The 25,127-nt window shown below is 42.2% G+C and overlaps 1 protein-coding gene across 2 annotated transcripts; it reads right to left on the bottom strand.

The window, feature by feature from the left end:
• Positions 1 to 290: 290 nt before the first annotated feature.
• Positions 291 to 24,150, bottom strand: LOC127211660 (cytochrome P450 4A12B). Of its 2 annotated transcripts, XM_051171676.1 has the most exons (13): positions 23,961 to 24,150; positions 17,724 to 17,738; positions 17,422 to 17,554; positions 16,738 to 16,782; positions 16,200 to 16,327; positions 5,647 to 5,771; positions 5,132 to 5,286; positions 4,582 to 4,688; positions 4,297 to 4,487; positions 4,065 to 4,198; positions 3,126 to 3,190; positions 2,904 to 2,980; positions 291 to 844 (listed from the first exon to the last, which is right to left on the bottom strand). In XM_051171676.1, exons 1-13 carry the CDS (start codon positions 24,147 to 24,149, stop codon positions 676 to 678), a joined length of 1,533 nt encoding a protein of 510 aa, XP_051027633.1. In that variant the 5' UTR covers position 24,150; the 3' UTR covers positions 291 to 675. The 2 variants fall into 2 exon arrangements, with proteins under 2 accessions (XP_051027633.1, XP_051027632.1); XM_051171675.1 differs by lacking the exons at positions 291 to 844; positions 2,904 to 2,980; positions 3,126 to 3,190; positions 17,724 to 17,738; positions 23,961 to 24,150 and adding an exon at positions 18,988 to 19,176 and having other exon boundaries at positions 4,006 to 4,198; positions 17,422 to 17,563.
• Between the last annotated feature and the right edge of the window lie 977 nt (positions 24,151 to 25,127).

The following is a 25,127-nucleotide window of genomic DNA, read 5'->3' as shown; positions in this document are numbered from 1 at the left end:
TAGACCGTGTTAGGTTGGTTGAACAATGGCTCTTCTAGATATGCATATCCTAATCTTGGTAGAACTATGAACATGGCCAGTATTGCCACCTTAGACACAAAGTAAGCATACACATAGGAAAGATGGAGAGATGCTGGCAACAGAAGCAGAGGTTCTTAAAGATGGTGCTGGATTTAACACTTAGGTGGACTCTTGAGACCTAAGAATGCAACTATAGGTGGTGGGGAAAAAACAAAAAGAAGAGGCAAAGGAATATCCAAGAGGTTAGTACGGCACTGCGATGACCTTAGCTTCATTCCAGTGAAATGATGTAAAATGTCTGATATTTAAAACCACACGGGCACATACTTCTATTGTAGTCATTTATGGCATAGGGGTTAAGCTCATTTAAGGACAGATGAGCAGCAGAAAGGAAGTCAGAGAGCTCATTAAGGTGGAAGGTCAGACGTGAAGTCAGGTAGGAGGCAGGTAGAGAGAAAAGCAGCTGGGGATCCCAGAAGGTGAAAAAAAATGACCAAGAGACAAGGAAATAGGAAGCACGGCAGAAGGTGGGTGGAAATAAACAAGGTGAGCAGAAAGAAAGGGATGTAAGCAGATGGACTAGGGACAAGAGTGAGTGACAGGAAGAAAGATGGCAGGCAGCATGCCATTGGAGCTGTCTTTGCTCTGCGAAGATTATTGGAGCTTTTTGAGACACAGATGGATCCCATTCTTGGACTTCAACACAAGTCTTGCGATGGGGACTGGGACTCTGGTGGGATCTGGCAGCAACTGGAAGCGGAGCAGGGTCAGGGCTACGGCCACCTTCAGCTCATTCATGGCAAACTGTTTCCCAATGCAGTTCCTGGGACAGAAAGGAACAGTATAATATGTGGCTTTGGGTTCTGTCATGAGCTGTGTAGGCATTGCCCTCTGTGCCTTAGCAGGACACTCTTTCACGGGACTCAGCCTGACCCCTTTCCTTACACTTCATGTACCTTGGGCCTTGATTCCATCTGTCTTAGTCTCTCACAAATACCCCTCTTTTCTGAGACTGACTCTAATATTGCTTTGAGAGGCAAGGAATCAGCCAGTTAGGACCAGCCCTCTTAGTGACAGTCTCTGACTAGCTGACTCCCATAATAAGAGTTTCTGATCCACCAGTGTGGATTTCACTGGTCAGGGCAACATGTAAATGGATGGACCACACTTTTAGGAATCACTATCTTGGGGACAAAGTCTCTATGATCCTAACTTGGGAGTCAGATGTTGATGGAGAAATTCCTGGAAAACATACAGGTTGGGGATCCTTAATGGTCAGACTCCAGCTCCTTGTCAGTCCACTAGCACCTGCAGCCCTTTAATTCTATTCCAGCAGTGTTCCTGTATGCCACCTTCAGCTTCCTATATGGACTCCACTGGTCCCCACTCCCACCCCAGTTCTCTCTCTTCATATTGTCCATCCTATCCTTTCAGACTGATAGGACAGTAGTGTCTAGATGGCAGCTACGCCGGCTGTGAGTTGCTGCCTCCCAACCTCTGACCTGTCCAGCCCCTACTTTTCTCTGGTTTTGCATACTCAAGGCTGGAAACAATGAGAAGCTAGCCCTCACTCTTCTCCCAAGATGTCTCTTTCTTGGACACTCAAGGTGCTTTATATGAGGCCACAGACTATTCCAGGGCCTAGGACAGTGCCAAGAGTGTGGACCATTCTACTAACTCCTCAGTAAGTAAATGGGAGTATCAAAGAAAAAAGAAATGATGTCTGTTTCACACAGGTGTGGCTGCTGTAGAGTAGCTTTCTGTTCTTGCTGATGAACTAGAGACAGAACTCTGTGTCTCTACATTTCTGTCACAGCACAGGACTTGGCACAGAGAAAGATAACTTTAATAAATGCGTATGTGTGGATTTACCCAATTAAAAAATAAAATGCATTAGAATACACTATGGGTAAATATAGTGATTGAACTACACCATGTGCCTCTATTTGCCAATGATCTCATCATGATTTCTACCTGATCCCTAAGAGGAAGTGTTCACCCCTAGGTAAACTTATCCTAGATAAACAGTACGCTTACAGCCTGTTCTGTGAGAACTGATTCAGCATGGTAGAAGTCACAGAAGTGTGGACACAAAAGCATTTTTTTCTCTTCATTACTTCCTTGGCAATTCACATTCCACAAGAGGATTGAGTCCTTCAGCCTTTATGCATTTCACAGCAGCCCTCTGCACCTTAATTTTCAAGCTCAACAGCTATTTCAGGATGTTTGTCAGTGTACACACTAGTACATGTTATAGATAGGTCCTGCCTAATGTAGTCTCTCTATTTTTGAAAACTAGTTAAGTAGACCACAGCCCTACAAATGTAAAATTCTCTCGAAACTTTGATTATTGGGGGGAACTAGATGTATTAATATACAGTGGAAATTTTGTTGGACTAGAAACCAAAAGAGTGTAGAAGAAGCCTACCCTACCACAATAGGCTCTCAACATTTCCATACATGGCTTCAACATAATTAAAAACATGAAAATATTTCTATATTCTTGGTTGTGACTGATTGGTGAATTAAACAGAAATGGTGGGATGAGTTGAGAATGATGGGAATACACACACACATACACACACACACAATGCCTGATGGTCAGTTTACATAAGAAAACCCAAATATAAACATTCATATTCTAGAAATGGTTAAAATGTCAACATATAATGAAGTTTGAAACACACACTGACACAAACTTACATGGCTTTTGGGAAGAGTATTCTGCCAAAACCCCATGTTGCATCTTTAAATACAAACTCATTGTGGGGCCCAGAAGATGCCTCCCACTCACAAAGCCCTGAAGATGTCATGTTGGAACCTACGTAATCACAAATCCTAGACATGATCCCAAAGACTATTACACACAGTGAACACCTCACCTTGCTCCTCCTGAGAAGGGCAGGAATGCATGGCTGTGTCGGGAAGACTCTGGGGCAAACCGAGAAGGGTCAAATACCTGCAGTATGAATAACAGGTCCAGGACAGGTGGGAGTCAGACTTCTGCTTCCAACTCATGAAGGGACCAAGTGCCCAGAGTGAGAGTGGGGGAAGTATTGGTCCTGAGATATCTTCCCCTGACCTACTCCCATTGCCCCTTATACCTCTGGGTTTGGCCAGACAGTCGGATTGTGATGAAGGCCATAAAAGGAGAGCAGAACTGTGACACCTGTGGGATGATTAGCACAAAGTGAGACTGGTTATACCCATTAGGCAGGGCACCTGCTCCCATACTCGGCAGGGAACATGCACACACAGGTGGTTGTATGCTAAAAACATCATTTTGGTCATAGGGGAAATGGACGTGCTTGGTAAAGCACTGAGCATGAGTCAGCTGCCTAAAATCATGAACCAGATGGGAAAACAAGAAAGCATTTGAGAATCACTATTACTACTAAGTGAAGTGATAACTGTCTTTCATCAAATGTGAGCCTTTGCCACACACTCAACATTCACAAGCAGCTTTCAAAAATACACTATTGTATACAGAGTTTTCATCATCATCAAGACTGATTATCTTTTCTGGTTCACACATCTTCAATGTGGCAGAGCGGGAAGTCATGAGTAATAACGAGCAATTGAGTGAGTATTTTTCTACAATGATATGGGACTAAGATCTGATCATCACCTGAACTCCTCCATAAACTTGAGGGATCCTCAGACAGTGAAACCACATTCCATCCATGACATCTAAGTCCCTGAACTTTCTCTTTTGCCTTCGCCCATAGGGAAAAACACACACATATCTTCCCAACACATACCTAATTCTCTTTTGTATCACGTAATAATTTAGCAACTAATGCCTAAAGGCTGAAATTTAATATAGAGGTAGAATTTTATTTATTGATATTTTTCTGAAGTCCAACTATATGTAAAGCATTTATTTCATACACTACGTTCTAACTTAAAGCAAAAAAGTCCTTTCATCACTACTGATAAGGAATGGGAGAGTCATTAGAGACTCCACTAGTTCAAAACTGCAGAACAAATATGGAGTTCCTATTCTTCTTTGCCCCTGCTGAGTTGGTCTGGGAAGCTCATACCTTTGGGTAAAGATCGGCCATCAGGAAATGTGACAGGTGTACTGAGCTCTCTGCTCACACCTGGTACAGGTGGGTAGATCCTCAGGGCCTCCTTGATGCACATGGTGGTGTAGGGCATCTGGTCCAGGTGGTCCCTGAAATGAAACCCTGAAAGGTCACACAGAGCTTGGATGACCATGACCTCCCCATTACCAAGAGATAGAAATCTCTTCCATCTTGAGCTCCCACTCACCAGGTGATAGAAGCTCCGTCTCCTAGGAGACTCTGCACCTCCTCCCTACATCTCTGCTGGTGTTCAGGGTGCATGGCCAAAGCATAAAAGATCCAGGAGATACCACTGGCTGTAGTGTCATGGCCTTCAAACATGAATGTATCCACTTCAGCACGCAGGTCCTTGTCAGACAAGCTGCTTCCGTTTTCCATCTGGGTAAGGACACAGGTTAGAGAACAATGTTTGTTCATCAATCTGTGGTTCTAGGTCAAATCTCAAGCCTCTCATAAGGTTTCACACACTCACTCTGGTAAACAGGAGGATATCCAAGAAATCCAATCGCCTTTTCTTCTTAATCTTCTCCAGCTCTCTCTCATCCTGAAGTTGAACCCTCCTTGATTTGATCACTTGGTCTATCCAAAGGACAGTAGTTACCAGAAAGAGATGAGAGCACCACTCCCAAGAGTCCCATGTGCCCTCTTTCCCTACTTCTATTCCCTCTAGAGGCCAGGATGCATACGGTCAAGGGTTGGGTAACATTTGAGAGGCTAGCACACCTGACAGACATCAGGCTACCCCTAGGGATAAGAACTAAAGAGGATCTTTTGGAATGCTGCTGGGATGACCCATTAATTACCACCAATGTGATGCCCCAAGTTACTACTGCATACCTTCCAGCATCCTACATCTTAGCTTCCTTGTACTAGGAAAGTACCCAACATGAATTAATCTTACATCCTTAAGGGGACCAAAGGACATGGCTTTCCCTCAGAGATCATGGTTAGCCTCTTTAGACTGACCCTGGTGGGGAAAAAAAAAGGTGAGGGGGAGAGAAAAGAGAAAATAAAAATAGAACCTGTATGATCATGAGCAAGTTGCCAGGCACTGTTGGCCTGGCGGCCATTAGAAGTTACACTGTAGATGATGTCATTTTGGTGAAAGAAGTTCCTCACGCGAAAAAAAGAGAGGTTGTTCAGGTCCTCAACTGCCTGGATGTAGGACTTGTATTTTCTGTGAACACAACACGATGGTGATAAGGAGACATGACTCAGAGATAGAGAAGTAATTCTCTCAAATTGGACAGAGATAATATTAGAACTTGTGTTGTCTCCATCTTATAATCCTTGTAACCACCATGCCATTAGAAGATGGCATGGTCATTCTGGCTTCCACCTGTCTGGGAATCTGTGGTACACCTGAGGCAAGGTAGGGTCTGGTCTAGAGTTAGAGCTTGGCCTACTTTATCACTGCATAAGGAAGAATTTTGTGTTTTGTGTACATTAACATCTAAGCTGTTCTACTGGCTTCTCAGGTGAAGCCACATTAGTTGGCAAGACCAAAGACCCTATATTCCTCAGGGATATTTCTCACCTGTCCAACTGGACACTGCCCTCATGGTTGAAGGCGCACTTCATGATGGTGTCCAGGGTCATCAAGGTGATGTATTGAAAGATCTCCAGGGTGGAATCTTGGCCAACAATCTGTTCCCACTTATCCTGTAACAGACATAGAGATCTTAGCCCAAGTCTCCTGGAAGGCTGGAGATAATAGCCCGGATTTCAATCTCTGCATCCCTAGATATCATTTTATCGCTCCCTGTGCCAGATGATATGATGTCTGGTTTCCATTGTCACCTTGCGTGGATTAATTAACACCAAGGGGACTGCCTGCAAACTAACAGAGCACTCCAGCCAGGGAAGCAGGTAGGCTAACTGAAGATCATTACTCTCTTTCTGCTCTTCCAACTTAATCCCCCAGCTCTGCAACAGAACACCTCCTGCCGCTTTTCTCCCTGCCCCCCTGAACCACCTCCCCAGCCACTTCAGTGGATTCCATAGAGGATCTTGTCTTCCTAAACTCCCTCCCTCAATGCACTGATTTATACCGGGCCCCCAACTCCAGCAGGCACTACCTGGGAACCCACAGGCCACTCTGACTAAGGAAACAAGTAGGCTAGTTGTAGATCTTCACCTCTTCCTCCTTTCCTCTAAGTCCCTAATTCCCTAGTCACAGGCCCAGATCTTTAGCAGACATTCTGCTGTCAACTCTCTTCACTATCTGCCCCCTTCACAGCGGACTAGCTAAGGAGATCGTGGTGGAACACCCTGACTTCCCCCATGTTGTGAAGCCTCTCCAGCCCATCTCCGTTCCTAAGTTTCAGGTCCCAATACTCAGAAACAGCTTTTATCTGGGACCCCTAGTACCCAGACCTATCAGGACTCCAGAAGATTTTCTTATGAGCAATATACAGTTACAACATTCTCCTAAAAACTAGAGAGGAAACAGAAACTGAGGAACAAAACACCTTCTCAGCAAGACAAGACCAGACATCATCACCTAGAATTATAATCGTCCCAATCCCAGTTCTCTAGATGCCAGCATAAATACACAAACTATAACAGCCATGGCAATATGCCTCTACTAGAGCCCAGCAACCCTACCACAGCAGACTCCGGATATTCCAATTTAGTTAAAGTACAAGTAAAAGACTGCAAACAGCCTTTATGAATATGATAGAAGTCCTTAAAAGGGAAACAAATAAACTCCTTAAAGAAATCTATGAAAATACAGACAGATAGTAGAAGGAAAAGGCAAAAAAATCATTCAAGTCCTGAAACGGAACTAGAATCAGCAAAGAAAACTCAAGCTGAGAAAAATCTGGAAATGAAAATTTTAGGAATGTGAATAGAAGCCAAGGAGGCAAGATTCACCAACAGAGTATAAGACAGGGAAAATAGAATCTCAGGAGCTAAAGACATAATAGAAAAAAATACATATGTCAGTCACAGAATATGTTAAATCTAAAACATTCCCGGCATAAAACATCCAGGAAATCTGAGACTCTATGAAAAGACCAACTCTATAAGAATGGAGGGAAGAGAAAAAATACAGGTCAATGTCAGGCAATATTTTCAACAAAATCATAGAAGAAAATTTCCCTAACCTAGCTAGGTAAGTCTATAAAAGCATAAAAAGCATACAGAACCTCCAAATATACTGAACCAGAAAAGAAAGTCCCTTTGGCACAATAATCAAAACACTGAATGTGTAAAACAAAAAAAAGAATAACAGCTCCAGGGGAAAAGACCAAGTAACATATAGAAGCAGATGTATTAAAATTTTACCTGACTTCTCAATAGAAACTTCAAAAGCCAGAAGGGCTTGGACAGATGTGCTACAGATTCTGAAAGACAAATAATACCAGCCCAGACTAATATACCTAGCAAATCTTTCAACTACCATAGATGGAGAAAACAAGACATTCCATGATAAAACAAATGAACAAACAAACAAACAAGCAAATTTAAGCAACGTCTTTCTACAAATACACTGCTACAGAAGGTGCTAGAAAGTAAACTCCAATCTAAAAAGGTTAGCCACATCCAAGAAAACACAGGGAATAAATAAACCCAGACCAACAAAGTCAAAAAAGGGAACACACACACACACACACACACACACACACACACACACACACACACCAATACCACCACCAGCAGCAACAACAACAATAGGAATCAAAAATCATTCGTCATTGATATTTCTCAACATCAACTATCTGTATTCCTCAATAAAAAGACTAACAGAATAGATGTGAAAACAGGATCAATACTCCTGATGCATCCAAGAAACAAATATTAATATCAAGGAAGTACATCACCCAGGGTAAAGTGTTGGAAAAAGTTATTCCAACAAAGTCACCTAAGAAGCAAGCTAGCGTAGCCAAAATAAATTTCAAACCAAAACTAATCAGAAGAGTTAGGGAAGGACTTTTCAAAGGGAAAATTCACCAAGATGACATTGCAATTTTAAACATCTAGGCTCTAAGCACAATGGCACTAGAATGCATGAAAGAAACATTACTACACCTTAAATCACATATTAACACTCCCACCTTGATAGCAGAGACTTTAATACCCTATTCTCACCAATCATCCAGACAAAAACTAAACAGAGAAATTCTGGAGCTAAATGACATTATAACCTAAATGGATCTAATGGATATTTACAGAACACTTCACCAAAAAACAAAAATAAACAAATTAAATTCCATCTTCTTCTCAACACTTCATAGAACTTTCTTCAAAACTGACCACATAATTCTGACACATAGCAAGTCACAAAAGATACAAGAAAATTCAATGCCCTGCATCCTATCTGACCACCACAAAGTAAAGCTGCACAGCAACAGCAACAGAAACAGCAGAAAGCTTACAAACTCATAGAAACCAAAAAAATCTACTGAATGAATGAAAAAATAGGTCAAGACAGAAATTAAGAAAGAAATCAAAGACTTTCTAGAATTGAATGAAAATGAATACACAACACCCAACACCCAAACTTAAGGGACACAAGGAAAGCATTAAGTTCATAGTACTAAGTGCCTACATTTTAAAAACCTTGATACCTAAACCACATAAGACCCAACAAGAAAAGAGAAGACCAATTTCCCCCTATGAACATAGATGAAAAATGCTCAATAAAATACTTGCAGACTGAATCCAAGCACACATCAAAAAAAGATCACCCACCATGACCAAGTAGGCTTCATCCCAGAGATGCAGGGATGGTTCAACATATGAAAATTGGTCAATGTAATCCATGATATAAACAGACTAAAAGCAACAAACACATAATCATCTCATTAGATTCAGAAAGAGCCTTTGACAAAATTCAATATACCTTCATGATAAAAGTTCTGCGAGATTAGGGATTCAAGGGACATACCTCAACCTAATGAAAGCAGTTTACAGCAAGCCTACAGCCAACATCAACTTAAGTGGAGAGAAACTCAAATCCATCCCACTAAAATGAGAAACAAGATGATGCTGTCTACTCTTTCCATACCTATACAATATAGTGCTTGAAGTCTTCGTAGAGCAATAGAAAACAAAAGGAGATCAAAGGGATACAAATAGGAAAACAAGGAGTTAAATATCTTTACTTTATGATAGTATTCATAAGTCACCCCAAAAAAACCCACCAGGAAACTTTTATAGCTGATAAACACTTACACACACACACACACACACACACACACACACACACACACACACACACACACACACACAAGAAATAACCAAACCAATTCTGAATAATAAAAGAACTGTTAGAGCTATTATCATCCCTGAATTCTTTTACTACAAAACTGTAGTTAAACAAAACTAAACAAAACAAAACAGCAACAAAGGCATAGCATGATATTGTAACAAAAACAGATACATTGATCAAAGAAATCAAATTGAAAACACAGGTATAAAAATCCACACATAAAGAAGCCAGACATACACAGTGGAACAAAGATAGCACCTTCAACAACGGGTGCTGGTCAAACTGGAATGCCACATAGAAAAGAATCCAAATAGATCTATACTTATCACTCTACACAAAACTCAACTCCAATTAGCTCAAAGACCTAAACATAAAAAGAGTTCCTCTGAACTTTATAGAAGAAAAAGTGGGAAGTAGCCTTGAATTTATCGGGGCAGGAAAAGATTCTCTGGCCAGAACACTTAATAGCACAGACACTGAGATCAGGGACAAAGATAGAGCAAAGACTGAGGGAATGGCCAACCAAAGACTAGTCCTACTTGAGACCCATCCCATCAGAGAGAACCAGTCATGGCACTATTAATTTTACTCTGCTAGAATGGCTAAGATCAAAAACTCAAATGTTGGCGAGGATGTGAAGAGAGAGGAACACTCCTTCATTGCTGGTGGGAATGCAAACTAGTACAACCACTTTGGGAAAGCTATCTGGCGCTTTCTCAGAAAAATGGGAATAGGGCTTCCTCAAGACCCAGCTATCCCACTCCTTGGAATATACCCAGAAAATGCCCTATCACACAACAGGGACATATGCTCAACCATGTTCATAGCTGCTTTATACATAATAGCCAGAACATGGAAACAGCCTAAGTGTCCCTCAGTAGAAGAATGGACTAAGAAACTGTGGTACATTTACACTATGGAATACTACTCAGCTATTAAAAACAAGGAATTCCCGAAATTTGTGGACAAATGGATTGATCTAGAAATTATTATAATGAGTGAGTTCACCCAGAAGCAAAAAGAGACAAATGGTATATACTCACTTATATCAAAACACTAGTCCAAGGGATACGTACCGTGAAAAACTTTACTTACCAAGAAAGTGGATCAGAGGAGAGGACATCCTACTGAGACTTTAGGCGAGAGTAACATGGAAGAATAAGCAAATAGTAGGACCCACAGGGTCCTGGAAACCTACAAGAAGAACTTTATGACAGGCAGATCTGGGTCCTGGGGTCCTCCCTAAACGAAGGCACCAGCCAAGGAGAATATAGGCAGTAAGCTTCGAACCCCTACCAAGACCTAGCCGACGAACAGGATATTCTCCACCGTTGAGTGGAGAGTGAGATCTGACTCTCACATGAACTCTGGTGCCCCTTTTCTGACCACGTCCCCTGGATGGGGAGGCCTGGCGGCACTCAGAGGAAGGATAGCAAGTTACCAAGAAGAGACTCGATATTCTAAGAGCATATATAGGGGGAGGAGGTCTCCCTCAATCACAGACATAGGGGAGGGGAGAAGGGGGGAAGTGGGAGGGAGGGAAGAATGGGAGGAAACAGGGGAAGGGCTAACAATCGAGATGTTATATGAATAAAATAATAAAATGGGAAAAAAGAGAACAGAAAAAAAATTTTACTCTGTTATACTGATAGACAGGAGACAAGCATAACTCCTCTGAGAGGCTTCACCCAGCAGCTGATGGAAACACATGCAAAGACCCACAGCTAAACTTTAGACAGAACTCAGGGAGTCACATAGAAGAGTTGAAGGAAAAATTGAGAGAGACAGAGGGGTCATGGACTCCAATAGAAGACCTACCGAGTCAACTGACCTGGGCCTATGGGGCTCACAGAGACTGAACCACCAACCAAAGAGCATGAACTGGTCCTAGGCCCCCTGCACACATGTAACAGGTGCATAGCTTGGTCTTCATATTGGACACAAAAAAACTGGAGTGGGAGCACTCTCCGACTCTGATGTCTTGGGTCCCATTCCCCTAACTGGGCTGCCTTGTCTGGCCACAGTGGAAGAGGATGTGCTTAGTTATGTAGTGACTAAGTGTGCCAGGGTGGGTTGGTACCTATGAGGGACCTCCCCCTTCTCTAAGCATGAGAGGGGACAATGGGGGAGGAGTGTATGAATGGGGGCTGGGAGGAGATCAGAAGGGCTACAATCAGGATGTAAAGTGAATAAATAAATTTAAAATAAAAAATCAACAATTAATAAATGGAACCTCATGAAACTGAGAAGGGGGCTGCAAACAGGATGTAAAGCGAACAAATAAATAAATTTAAAATAAAAATATCAACAATTAATGGGACCATGAAACTGAGAAGCTTCTGTGCCTCAAATAATACCATAATGTGTCTATTGCCATCAAGATGGCAGCCTAAAGAATGGAAACAGATTCTTGCCAACATTCAATAAAGGTCTAATATTAAAAGTATATAAAGAGGCCAAGAAACTAGGTACAAAAAATAACCCAATTAAAAATGGGGTACAGATCCAAACAGAATTCTCAATAGAGGAAACACAAATGGCTGAGAAACAGTTAAAGAAATTGTTCACCATCTTAGCCATCAAGGAAATGCCAATCAGAGCTACTTTGAGATTTCATCTTACACCTGTCAGAATGGCTAAGATCAACAAAACAAATGACAGTTCATGCTGGTGAGGATGTGGAATAAAGGGACTATTCATACATTGCTGGAGGGAGTGCAAACTCATACAGCCACTATGGAAACCAGTGTGGTGGTTCCTCAGGAAGATGGGAATTGATCTACCTCAAGATCCAGCTTTTGGCCATATACCCAAAGGATGTTTCATCCTACCACAGAGGTAGTTGCTCTACCATATAAATTACTTCTCTATTTATAATAGTCAGAAATTAGAAACACTCTAGATACCCCTTAACAAAGAACAGATAAAGAAAATATGGTTTACTTGCACAATGAAGTATTACTCAGCCATGAAAAAAGGCACCATAAAGTTTGTAGGCAAATAGATGGAACTAGAAAAAAATCATCCTGAGTGAGATATTCTAGACCCAAACAGACAAATAAATGATATATGTCTTCTTATATGTGCAGTCAGTGATAACCATAGAATTGCAGAAAATAGGTACAAATTAAGGGACTAAATGGAATGGGTAGATATTGTTAGGAAAGGGAAATAGAATAAATAGATATGGATAAAAAGAGGAGGGTTAGAATGGGAGAATCAAGTAGAGAAGAAGAGGGGGTTGTGGGAGGGAATATGAAGAGACATAGCTAAAATGAAGGGACATTTGAAAGGTAGTATGGAAACCTAATACAACAAAAACTTCCTAAAATACATACATACATGAAGATGATCTAAATGAAACCACCAAAATATTAAGGGAGACTGAGTCCCAACTGGCAATCTCTGGTCACCCAATGAAGATTGCAGTACTGAGATTTGATTATATCTAAATTGTTGGCCAACGTGGCCCAATAGGAGGAATCCCAGACAACCCAGGCTGTTGCCAGGACTACAGGCTGTTCTCTGCAAACTGACAGTAAGACCCCATTCCCGAAGGTAACACCTATACAACTCACTGAACACAGAGATGTCAAGTTGGTGCCTACATAGAGCCTTCACCCTGTATTCCAGCATATTTGGTAGAGGGAAGTGCTCTGCATGTTATTAAAAGGGAAACATAACACCAAACTAACAAGCTATGCTAGGGCAATGGTGGCACAAAGCTTATGGGCATAACTAAACCAATGTCTTACCTGGCTTAAGGCCCACTCTACAACATGGAACCTATACTCAACACTTTATGGGTGACCAAGAACCTGAGACTAAATATCCCAGAGCCCTGGAGTAAAATCAAATAATACTGGTCTAAAAAGCAGGGGAGTGGGTGTTGTGATGATAAAAATGACTCCTAATGATATTCTGCTGTGCTTGTAGATCAGTGCCTTGTTCAGCCACTTTCAGAGAAGCCTTCTTCAACAACAGATGGAAAAAATAGAGATGCCCACAGCCAGACATTAGGTGGAGAGTCAGGGACTTTGGAACACTTATTCTTAAATGAGATGTCCCCCACTAAATCTCATGCTCAAACCTCCGGAAACCCCACAAAAGAGGAGGCAGAAAGGATATAAGAGCCAGAGGAGATGGAAGATGCCAAAAAAATGAGGCCCTCTATACCAACACAATGAAAGCTAATCTGAATTCACAGAGATGTAAGTAAGCAGCATGTGCAGGACCTGGAGAGGTCTGCACCAGCTTCTTTGACTATATAATAGGTTCCAGTTGACTGTTTTTATGGGACTCCTGAGTGCGTGAACAAGTGGGTCTCTGATTTTTGTGCCCTCTCTAGGGACCTTTTTCTTTTGTTGGTTTGTCTTGTCCATTGTCCAAGTGACATTTTAATATTATTTTATCGTATTTTATTTTGTTATATATTTTTGAGTGAGTGAGTGAGTGAGTGAGTGAGTGAGTGAGTGAGTGAGTGAAATCCTAGCCACTAGGGTAAAGATTAAAAACTGTCCTTTATGTCTCCTGGGAGAGGGAAAATAGTTTTCTCCAATTGAGTGACACTGGATGTATCAACCGCTTCGTGGCGAGTCCTCATGTTCAGGAGTAGCTGACCACATATAACAGGCTCCACAGTTTCTTTCTTCCTTCCTTTTTTATTCATTTTATTTGTGTGTGTGTGTGTGTGAAAGAGAGAGACAGAGGGAGAGACAGAGACACAGAGAGACAGAGACAGAGAGAGACAGACAGAGAGAGAGACAGAGAGAGACGAAGAGAGACAAAGGCAGAGAGAGGAGACAGAGAGATATTTTATTTGATTGCAATTTTGTGGGCTTTTTGGAGAGGAATTATTTTGTTTTCTTGGTTGGGAGGGGTTCATTGTTTCCTGTCATTTGCAATCCAAACTTCTTCTCAGGTCTTTAATCAACAGAAGTGATTAATACAAACCTCTTTTATAAAATTAAGTGTGAAGAAATATTTGTAATCTGATACTTATTTCTCAGAAAAAAATTTCAAACGTAAACACTGGTACAGTGATGACTAATGAAAATGGTGCCAGCCGTGAAGCCAGCACAGCTGCTTGACACAAAGCTGGACTGAATACAGTTTTCACCATGGTGCTGTCTTTCACCTTGGGTTTCTTTCTGATCTCTATGTGTTGCATTTGTCGGTGACTTCCTACATTATGATTCATTTACATCTTTTCCCCAGAAAATTCTTTCTTCTCTCAAAGAAATAATCTTATCTGGCTCTACTTGGGAGTCTTCCTTGCCATAGAGATTATGAAAAGCACAAAAAGAGTTGATTAGGCTCAGAGTTTTCTTGGCACAGCTGCCCCTAAGCAAACTCAGAAACAATAGATTTGCAATTTGGTAACAGAAGAGATTTCAAGCTTTCTCCTATATATAGTCTACAGGACATCCCACCTCCCAAATAAAAACTGAATAACAAAGTTAGTTTGCCTAAAACAACCTTTGATGATGTATATAAATGATATAAAATTAATATAAAAGAGACATAAGAATTTTTTCAAGCATAAGTTTCACATTATGTTACAGTGAGGTCTTTTAACTAAAAAAACAAAACAAAACAAAAGAACAACAACAAAAAAAAAAAACGAAGAAAAACAAATGAATAGAACAAGTCAGCCTGCAGCCTGCGAGAGCTTGCAAAGTTTTAGGCTAGGCTAACACACAAGTTGTACTTCAAACACTACACATTATTCAAGGCTTGGGAACTCATCTAGACTGACTGAGATATTTTTTTAAAATCTGTTTAATGTTTCACTTTCCTGCAGAACAGAATGTCATATATCATAAGTGCTTACATAAGTCTAAAAATGATTTGAGATCGATAATACCTATTCTCTCTGTACTTGTAAAACTTGTCCAGGGACAAAATGATATGATCTGTATTCCTTTTGAAATCACTAAGTTTGCCTCTTTTGTGGAATCTGTATAAATAAAGAAACAGTTGGTTGCTGGTCAGTCAGAGATGCAAGATTTTTTGAGGCCCAGTATCTGAGTCCTTCACCCATTACTACCCTCTGCCTGTTCCTTATCTCTTCTCCTGGGACATGTCTGACTGCTGGGATGGGTTCCTGACAAAATATTTCTTCACTTTGAATATTGTGAATCAGTTAGTTACAACCTTTCAACTGATGATGAAGATCCCAGGGAACCTTTCATTTTTCTAACGGACAAATGAAACTTGAAAGCACTAATGGAAACTCAAGTATGAGAATAAAATAGTCAAAGAAATGAAAGCCTATGGGCCTGCCCTTGTGCTTCTATTCATCTTGGTCTTCAATGCTTTTTCCATTCATCAACAGTCTAATGAGCACTATGAAGTCAAACATTAGAGTCATGTTGGGTATGATGGCACATCAAGTTTGGCTGTGAGGATGTGGTCCTGGTGTGTCTTTCAAGTCTATGTAGAAGCTCCGGGTCTCAGGACAGAGTGACACCTTGGGAAGTAGCCCTGGTTACTGAGCTGCCATAACCAGAACATCCAGGGACAGCTAATACTGATGTCTAGCAGGATTCACTATTCAAATGTGCTGTTAGACTTGGCCATGTTCCTACTATGATTTTTCCTGTCCTCTGCTCTCCTCTCCTCTCCTTTCCTCGGCTCTTTTCTTCTCCCCTTCCCTCCCCTCCCCTCTCCCCCTCTCTGGGCCCTCTCTCTGGCATTAAGGAACCTATTTCACATTATGAGTTGAGTATTATTCCATTTGACTGTGTCTGATGGTTTCTAAAGAGTAGAATCTGAGAATGTGTTGTGAGTCGGTTGTGGACATGAGAGTGAAAGGGGAAGAGAGAGAAGAAAAGAAGGAGGGATAGAGAAACCCCAGAGAGAAAACTCACCAACATCACACGGACAGAGTCTGCCATGATTCCCACATAGGGCTTCAGAATGTCATAATGGAAGGCCGGGGTCAACATTCGTCGGTGCTGGAACCATGGCTGTCCATTCAGCAGAAGCAAACCGTACCCTGTGCAGTGATGATTGTGTTAATGAGTGTATGAACCACAGGAATGCAAGGCTCGGGGAAAGTTGGAGAGACAAACATGGGAGATCTTGGACGAACCAGAATACAAATAAGGAAGGAAAAAGACTACTACTCTTCAATGTTTTCCCCAGTTGGCATGGTACATATGGTGTGATCATGATAGGTAGAAGATAAAGATTTAAAACAGTGAGGGAAGCACATACATATCAAGCTAAGAATGTTTGTAAGCAGGAGATACGGAAGCAGGAGGAGGAGGTTAATTTCTGGTTGCATGTCATGCTGCATCTTGAAGGTAATGGCCCATCTCCCATTGTTCTCAATGAGTCAAGATGCCCTTCTTGGGAACCCAAAGCAGAGAGTGGCCACATTGACATTCATATGGCTGTACATACCAATCCAGGGAGCTAGAAATCTGTAGGAACCATGAGCTTTGGGGTCTGAAAAAAAAAGTGAGGTATTAATTAAAAATAAAGACGATGAAGAGGCCTGAGATGGCAGCAAATAAGACCAGAAAGCTGTGAAATCTTGATAACTACCCATTAGAGGTTTGCCTCATGCTACCTCCCACCCGTCTTCCACTCCCTTTTATCCATCTTAACAGTTTGGCTTAGGGATGCAACCTCCTTGCACTAGAAGCTAAACATCCCCAGGATGAGACTCGTGAGTTAGCAAGAAACGTAGACTACTATGTCCTCAGAGTCAAAGAGTAGGACAGCCTTGTGGTTTTACTGCAGTGGCTAGTAACACTTTTTTTTATCCATGATACAGAACAGAAACAATTTAGAACATTCAAACCCAAGTCTCTGTACATATGACAATTTTTTTATATATATAACTGACCACCCCAATTTAGTTGGGAAAAAAGGTAAATAAACTGAATCCATACTAGTATTTTAATGTTGCAGTACTAAGTACCAAGCAAGTATTAAGTAAATATTGATGACCATATGCTAAGTTGTGACCAGGAAAAATGAAAGGTACTGTTTTGTCAGTAGAAGCATGATTCATCACTTTGTCCTGAACTTCACGGACCCGGGTATAAATCCAGAATGGAAGTGAGGAAGTTTCACCCTCACCTGATCTCCCCAGGATCAACTTCATGTAGTCAGGGTCATATACTTGGAAGCGCACTTTGGTCCCCCAGATCCACTGTGGATAGGCACTTGGGAAATTGTTCATCTGTTTTAGAATAACTTGCAGCTCCTGGTCCTTTGGGATCTGATATCAGTAGAAAAAGTAACCACTGAAAACACTTTGTGCCAGCTGTGGTGACTTATGTTTGTAATCCCAACACAACACTTGGGAGGCTGAAGCCAGAGGACTTCTGTTGGTATGAGACTAATATAGGCTACATAGTGAGTTCAAGGCCAGCCTGAGCTACCTTGTAAAGGCACTGCCAAACACCAAACCAACCAAACAAACAAAACCTCAAGAGTAAAAAATTTTAAAAATCTTTTGTTTTAGCTGTTGGTCCTAAATAAAGAGTGAGGCTTATTTAACAGAACCTGGGACTGGAGCACAGTCTGATGGCTTCTCTGTGCAGTCATCCAGGCCGTTGCTCTCTCCTTGGACTTGATCTGAGCCAGATGCTGTGGTTCTGTTAGATGAAGCTGTAGTCCCCAAAATCTGGCCCCAGAACCTCAGCTCTGGCTTACATCCCACATACTCTATCTCCTCCTCTTAAATGTGACCAATGTGCAACAGTTGTCACACGCTTCTTCCTGAAGCCTTTTACCTAGTTCTGTGTCCATCCCCTCAGAGAGGGGGGACTGTTTAAGGCCCCCCAGCACCTAGGCTATGCTTTCCTCTCATTTCTGGGAGACTGTGCACTTGTTCCAGGCCCTTGATCAGGTATTGAGGTACATCGTGTGCTTAGCAAGATGGAACACACACTACAGGGTGTGCAGCAGGAGAGCCCATACACAGACTGATTAATGTGCATCTCTAGCAATGGACCCTCACATCTAAAGAACAACCTTCCTGACCCTCAGGATTTCAACGTATAAATCATCCACCCAGGCAGCTCTTTCAGCCTTAGGTAAACATATAGGGTCAGTTGCCTCACCCCATAGCAAAGTGAGTCCCTTTAGAACACCTGGCACTCCCTGTGATTCCTGCCTGTTGTTACCATACATAGGACAGATTCTACCACACTGGTAGCCATGTTCTCAGACAATCTCTGAGCCAGGAAGAGAGGGTGACAGAGAAATGAGGGCAGGGAAGCCCTGAGAAGCCCAGGTTTTTAAGAACAGGTAAGGCTGCAGGAGTTGCTCAGCCTGGAAAGAAAAAGGCAGAGGTAGGACCAACCACAACCTCCCAAGTCCAGGACTCTCAGATGATAGGTTTGCATAGGCATGCAGCAGAGCTGACAGAAGCAAGACCGGGCTCTTTTGAGCAGTGAGCCCCTGTTGCTGGAGCGAGCCAGCATGAGATGTGCCCCATCCTGAGCAGATCGTCTCACGAGCAACATGAGAAACCTGTATATATATATATATATATATATATATATATATATATATATATATATATATATATATATATATATATATATATACATATATAAAACAAACTCTGTTCTGTAAGTTTGATGACTATTTTCTGGGAACCACACCCTCCCAGCCACCCATCTCTCCCCTTCCTACCTGGTGCCCAAAGAACCAGTGGGAAGGTGGGCATGGGAACTGCTGGGTAGCTCTGAGTAGCCATTGCCTATGCAGGCAGAACTGGGCTGCCTTGAAGAGCAGCAGTAGCAGGCTGAGCACAGAAGCCACTTGGAGGAACTCATAGATGCTTCCTGGGAATCTGGGGGAGCTCAGAGCAGAGACACTCATGATATGACAGCTTCTGTCCCTCACTTCCCCTGAACACCCTCATGTCTGCAAGGCCCCAGGAAGATTGCCCCACCTACTTGTAGGAGGGACATGGGTGTGAGCAGAGCTGGATTTCAAGACCAGGCTTTGATTCACCTGAACAACCTACTTTGGAGAACAGTGAAATGAAAGACATATCAAGTGGCATGGTGTCACCTTACCCACGTAGCTCACAAGAATTTGTGAACGAGCTACCAAAAGGGCAGAAGAAAGCTGAATTCAAGGAGTTCATACTTTACCAAAAGTTCATTGGAAGTGGCTGTTTGCATGATTTTCAAGACTTCGGGGATGGAGAAACTATGACAAAGAGGTAAATTGAAGGTTTAGGTGGAAAAAAGCCATTAAAAGCATGTGGTACTGGATGTCAAAGCTGTCGCTACCCAGGCCCTCTGAAATACTCCCCTGGTATTGTTGCATTCACCATCCAATCATGACCTACAGTGCCTTTGCTGGTGAAGTGTGCATTGAGCATGGATTCAGGAAGCTTGGGACCCAGGCCACCTCACTGCAGCCAGGCAACTTAACTTCTGCCAGCTCAGTGCCTTCTTTTGTAACATGAGATCTTAATCCCTTCCCAGACATCTGATAGGATACACTGGGCTTTTTTCAGATCACTAAACAAATTCCACAAACATTTATTGAACTTACAGTCTTGAGATCAGTGGCCAGAAACAGAATTGGTGCGGTAAAATTTGATAAGGTTGTAGTGGAAGAATGAAATGTGTTTCTTACTTTCCTGTTGCTATGAAAAAAAATATAGAAACTAATGCAATTTATAGAAAGAGGATTCATTTTGACTTATAGTTCCAGAGGGATACATAGCCATCATGGCAGAGAGGCATGGTGGATAAAGCAAGAAGCTGAGAATTTGTATCTTCAACTACACGCATAAAACAGAGAGAGAGAGAGAGAGGAGGAGAGGAGAGAGGAGAGAGAGAGAGAAGAGGAGGAGAGAGAGAGAGAGAGAGAGAGAGAGAGAGAGAGAGAGAGAGAGAGAGAGAGAGGAGAGAGAGAGAGGACCGGAAGTTGGGGTGAGACTCTGAATTCTCGAAGCCAGTGAACCATTTCCCCCCAAGCAAGGCTTCACTGCCTCCCCAACTGCACCACCAAGTACAGACCGCTTTTTCAAATATCTGAGCCTAGGAAGGGCATTTCTCACCTAAACCACCACAAATGTCTACCACAGAAGGAAAACACTAAAACAGGATAGAGCCTTAAAGGACGAATGGAAAAAAAAAATCACCCAGTAAAGAGACAACCGCCAGTAAGTCGGGCAGAGCAAGGACTGGAAATATGTCCAAAGCCAGGACGTCACTCTCACTTTGGCATGATCTTCCAACATCAACAAGGAAAGTTCAAAAGCAAAAGCCATTTTAGGAAGAGTCCTGTGAAAGGCGTCTCTCCCCAGGCCACAACTTTGCCTGCTTCCTCACCCTTCCAAGTACTTTGTCCTAACACACACTGTTCTTCATTGCCTTACATTTGACATTTGTCTTCTTTCTTCTCTGAACCCTGTCAGAACCCACGAAGCTATGAATACCTTAATCCACACAACATTCCTCTATTCTGAGATTATTTTTCACCTTGAGTTCTTCCTCAAACTCAGGCTCATAATTGCCAACATGAATTAAGCATAATTTGTTTAGGGTAACCATCAGATTTCACTTGTTTTCTCTCTTAACTATTCCATGAAGCAACATAAAAATTTCAGCATCTCAATCTAAAGTAGAAATCCCAGGTTCATTCAACTGGTAAGATTTGCAGCCAGGCACTCTGGGTCAAAAAAAAAAAAAATTCACATTGACCATTAATATGGAGAAAATGATGACTAGGCTGAGCGATTGGTCCATGTAGCATTGCTGATTATAACAGGATCATTCCATGTCAGTTATCCTTTGTGTGTGTGTGTGTGTGTGTGTGTGTGTGTGTGTGTGTGTTTCAGGTGGAGAGAAGACATGCTTCATTATATAGGCTACATATTGACATAGATGTAGCTTCTCTGTACAGAAAAACTTCCATGAGAAGATGTATGGCAGGCAAGCCATGTGGCTGGATGTTCACAGTCAGTGGGCACAATGTTCATGGAGAATTCTGGAGGACTTTAAGAAACCTTACAACAAAATAATAAAACCACTGTAGGGGCTGGAGAGATGACTCAGTGGTTAAGAGCACTGGCTACGCTCCCAGAGGACCTGAGCTCGATTCCCAGCACCCACACAGAAGCTCATGACCATCTGTAACTCCAGTTTTATGGAATTTGATGCCCTCTTCTGGCATAGGCATGCATGCAGTCAAAACATCCATACACTTAAGATAAAAAATAAAATTTAAAGCAGAGTGTAGAATTGTGTATAGACAATGAACTTACATATTATTAAAATTGTAACTAAGCATCATATGCCCTTATGTTTTTCATAGAATGGAATACAGGTCTGTCCCTTCTATAATGACTAATAAATACTAGTTTGGAGAATGAAGAAAATGAAATGTGTTATGTCAGAGTTCAGTTTCAGAAGCTACAGCTTAAAAGGAAATGGATGTTTTTATTCCTATGTGCTACCTGGTTTGTTTTACTTGCCAAAGGTAAAGGTGAGGTCAGCCTGTTCCCAGGGCAGTGGTTGAAGAGGTTTTTCCTGGGGGTAGATCACACCAGTAGTCTTTTGATTTCTGAATTTGGTCGAGTTGAATTTGATACCGGTGTAATTTTATATCACCCATTTACATTACGTCTCTCCAAAAGCCAAATATCTCATATAAACCTCTTGATTTAAACTTTTAATTACCCTTTTATTTTTATTTTTCCAAAATGAACAGCTCCCTGGTAGAAACTACATAGAGAGAGAAAACATAATATAATTATGTGCCTGTGAAATTATTAATAGGACTGACATAAAAGCTATGAGAAATTAAATAGCTTAATGTCAAAGAACTTTATATGCCCTTTTAAAGAAAAAATACAGGAAGAGAAAATCTATGCACATTGGCATTTCAGCATTTTGAAACCACTAAGCATACTGGTTTTTCTTCTGAAGTCATGATACAATACATATTGTATAAGAATGGGCAGATAACATAAATAAATAGACATTTTAAAGAAAGTAATTAGTTACACAGTGAAATGAAAAAACACCAGGGTTTTGTTTTTTTGTTTTTTGTTTTTTGCAGGGGACTAGGGTCTCACTTTGTAGCCCTGATTGTCCTGGAACTCACCATGTAGACCAGGCTAATCTAAAACCCACAGAGATCTCTGACTCTGCCTCCTCAGTGCTTGGGTTAAAAATGTGTGTGTGTGTGTGTGTGTGTGTGTGTGTGTGTGTGTGTGTGTGTTTGTGTGTGTGTACCTGTGGATGCTTTCTTAGTGCTTTTATCCTATCTAGTACCCACAGGTTATTACTGCTGCCTATGGTTATTACCTTTAGTTGTCTACTTGTCTATATTTTCCTCTGCTCCAAGAAATGAAAGAAAAGCACGCTTTTATCATTGTCTATAAGAAAGCCTTTGGGCTTCTTTCTCCTCCTCAGGAAAACACAAAATGGCAGAGGGCCCCAGAGGATGGGGAGGAGGGTAGTGGGGCACGAAGACAAGGTGTAGATCCCCCGCACCAAGCAGAGCCGCCTGGTTAGGGACGTGAAGATCAAGTCCTTGGAGGAGATCTATCTGTTCTCCCTGCCCATAAGGAATCTGAGATTATTGATTTTTTTTCCTGCCCACATCCCTAAAGGATGAGGTTCTCAAGATCATGAGTCACAATGTGGTTGCTGGGAATTGAACTCAGGAACTCTGGAAGAGTAGTTAGTGCCCTTAACCGCTGAGCCATCTCTCCAGTCCCACCCCATATCTTTCTAAGAGCATCTATTGCACAATCTTTTGTTGACTGCCTTTTCATGTATCCTCCTACTTGGCTCTGACCCTTATTTCCTGGGGTGACAGTACAAGGGGTCAGTTCTGTCCCTTCCCAGCCGTACAGGCTGCTACACTATCTCCCTTGCTGGGAGATTTCGTAATCTGTGCCTGGCTCCTGAGCTGAGCACTATGGTATATGGAAATGATTGTGTGCTTGAATCCAGGTAGCTCACAGTACAGGGTGTGTGGAAGGAGAAGGGAGAGCTAAGTGGATCCTGAGGAAGTTCTAACATCAGTGCCCTCACCCCTTTAATGTGCTATGACTTTAGGACTTCATCTTGTAATTCACCCATCCCAAAAATTCCCCTGCTCTGGACAGCCACCTACTTATCCCAGCTAGTGTGAACTCTTCCTGTGCCCGAGAGCTTCTGAGATGTGTGCCATTGCCCCATCAAGAACCCCATGGGGCAAGGTTTCCATCTCACTGATGTTTGCGTTCTCAGGCAAGCTCTGAGCTTGGGAGAGAATAGTCATGAGTGACTAGGCAAGGAGCCACCTAGAAGTTGAGAACCACAGAGGTTATTAAAGGTGCCCAGACAGAAGAGGAGAAGTCTAAGTAGGACCAACCACAGCCTTCCAAATAGAAGGCTGGCAGAACACAGTTGGACAGCAGCCAGACAGGTTGAGCAGCCCTATTATTGTGTGTACGAGCCTGAGCTGGGTATCACATGAAGTACTTGGATTTCTTATACAGCAGGCATTGTCCTGTGAACTTGATGTCTCTGAGAAACCCATCCTCCCTGCTCTCCCACCCACCCACCCACCTACACTTCCCTTCCCTTCCCTTCCCTTCCCTTCCCTTCCCTTCCCTTCTCTTCCCTTCCCTTTCCTTTCCTTCATACCTTGTGCCCAAAGAACCAGTGAAAGGGTGGGCATGGGAACTGCTGGAAAGCCTTGAGTAGCCATTGCCTGTGCAGGTAGAACTGGACAGCTTTGAACAGCAGCAGGAGCAGGCCAAGCACGGAGACCACTTGGAGGAAGCCAGAGACGCTGCCCAGGAACCTGGTGGGGCTCAGAGCAGAGACACTCATGGTGCAGTCACTGCTGGTTCACTGACCTCGCTCTCACTAATCCTTTCTACCTCTGGCCTAAATCCTGTAAGCATTGCCCGCCTACATGTGGGAGGAAGAAGGGTGGGAAGAAAAAGGCCCAGGCAGACATTGAGCTCAAAGTCCAGTTGGTTAAGTAATACGAGGGATTTACCTTTCAGCTGACAGTGGCTAATGACCAGACCTGCACCCACTTTCCTCTCTTTGTGTTAGTCAAGCATGTTTATTTCTTTGCCTTTTATTTTTCTTTTCATTCTATTTTTTTTTGTATGCATTTATGGGATACGGTGTTATATTTCAACACATGGGTACTGCATATTTTAGCTAAGAAAAAAATTATAATTTCCTTAAATAGCCATCCGTTTATTTTTTTAATCTTCTATTACAAGATTTTACTTAATTAAAAGAAATCAAACAAGGTTGCTATATCTTGCTGAAGTAGTATGTGATGTGGGAGTCCCCAGGGGTCTCCACACAGTGGCTCTTTCCCAGGCTACATAGCTCAAGATTGTGGCTTTATTTGTTGCTCCTGGGAGTTCCTTGGTTTACACAGCAAACCCAGAACCTACAAAGTTTCTTTCAAGTTGTCTATGCCAAGTGGATGGTGAGTGGTTGCTAAGTCAGACTGGAGAGCATCCAGGCCTGCTGCCCTTCTCCCTCCAGGTAGGCCAGTCTTGTGGGTAGTCCATGCCTTATGATGCCAAGGGCTCTGGTGACTGTTTTGCATTGTTCTTGAGGCATTCACCCAGTTCCTGAACGGGACCAAGCACCGAGTACGTCTTCCAGCTCCAGTTTCTTTTGACAGGATAAATCTGAGCTTCAGCTCATGGGACATTCCATGGAGCTCAACCTTTTTCCTGAACATATCGATGCATTTTCTTTTTTTCTTTTTTCTGTTAAGCATTATGGCTACCAGGGTCATCAGGGATGTTTGAGATTCTATTATTTTTATTGCTTGAG

The sequence above is a fragment of the Acomys russatus genome, chromosome 29 (genome assembly GCF_903995435.1).
Source record: "Acomys russatus chromosome 29, mAcoRus1.1, whole genome shotgun sequence".
Taxonomy (NCBI): domain Eukaryota; kingdom Metazoa; phylum Chordata; class Mammalia; order Rodentia; family Muridae; genus Acomys; species Acomys russatus.
Note: the sequence above shows the minus strand (reverse complement) of the source record. Positions and strands in the feature narration are given on the sequence as shown.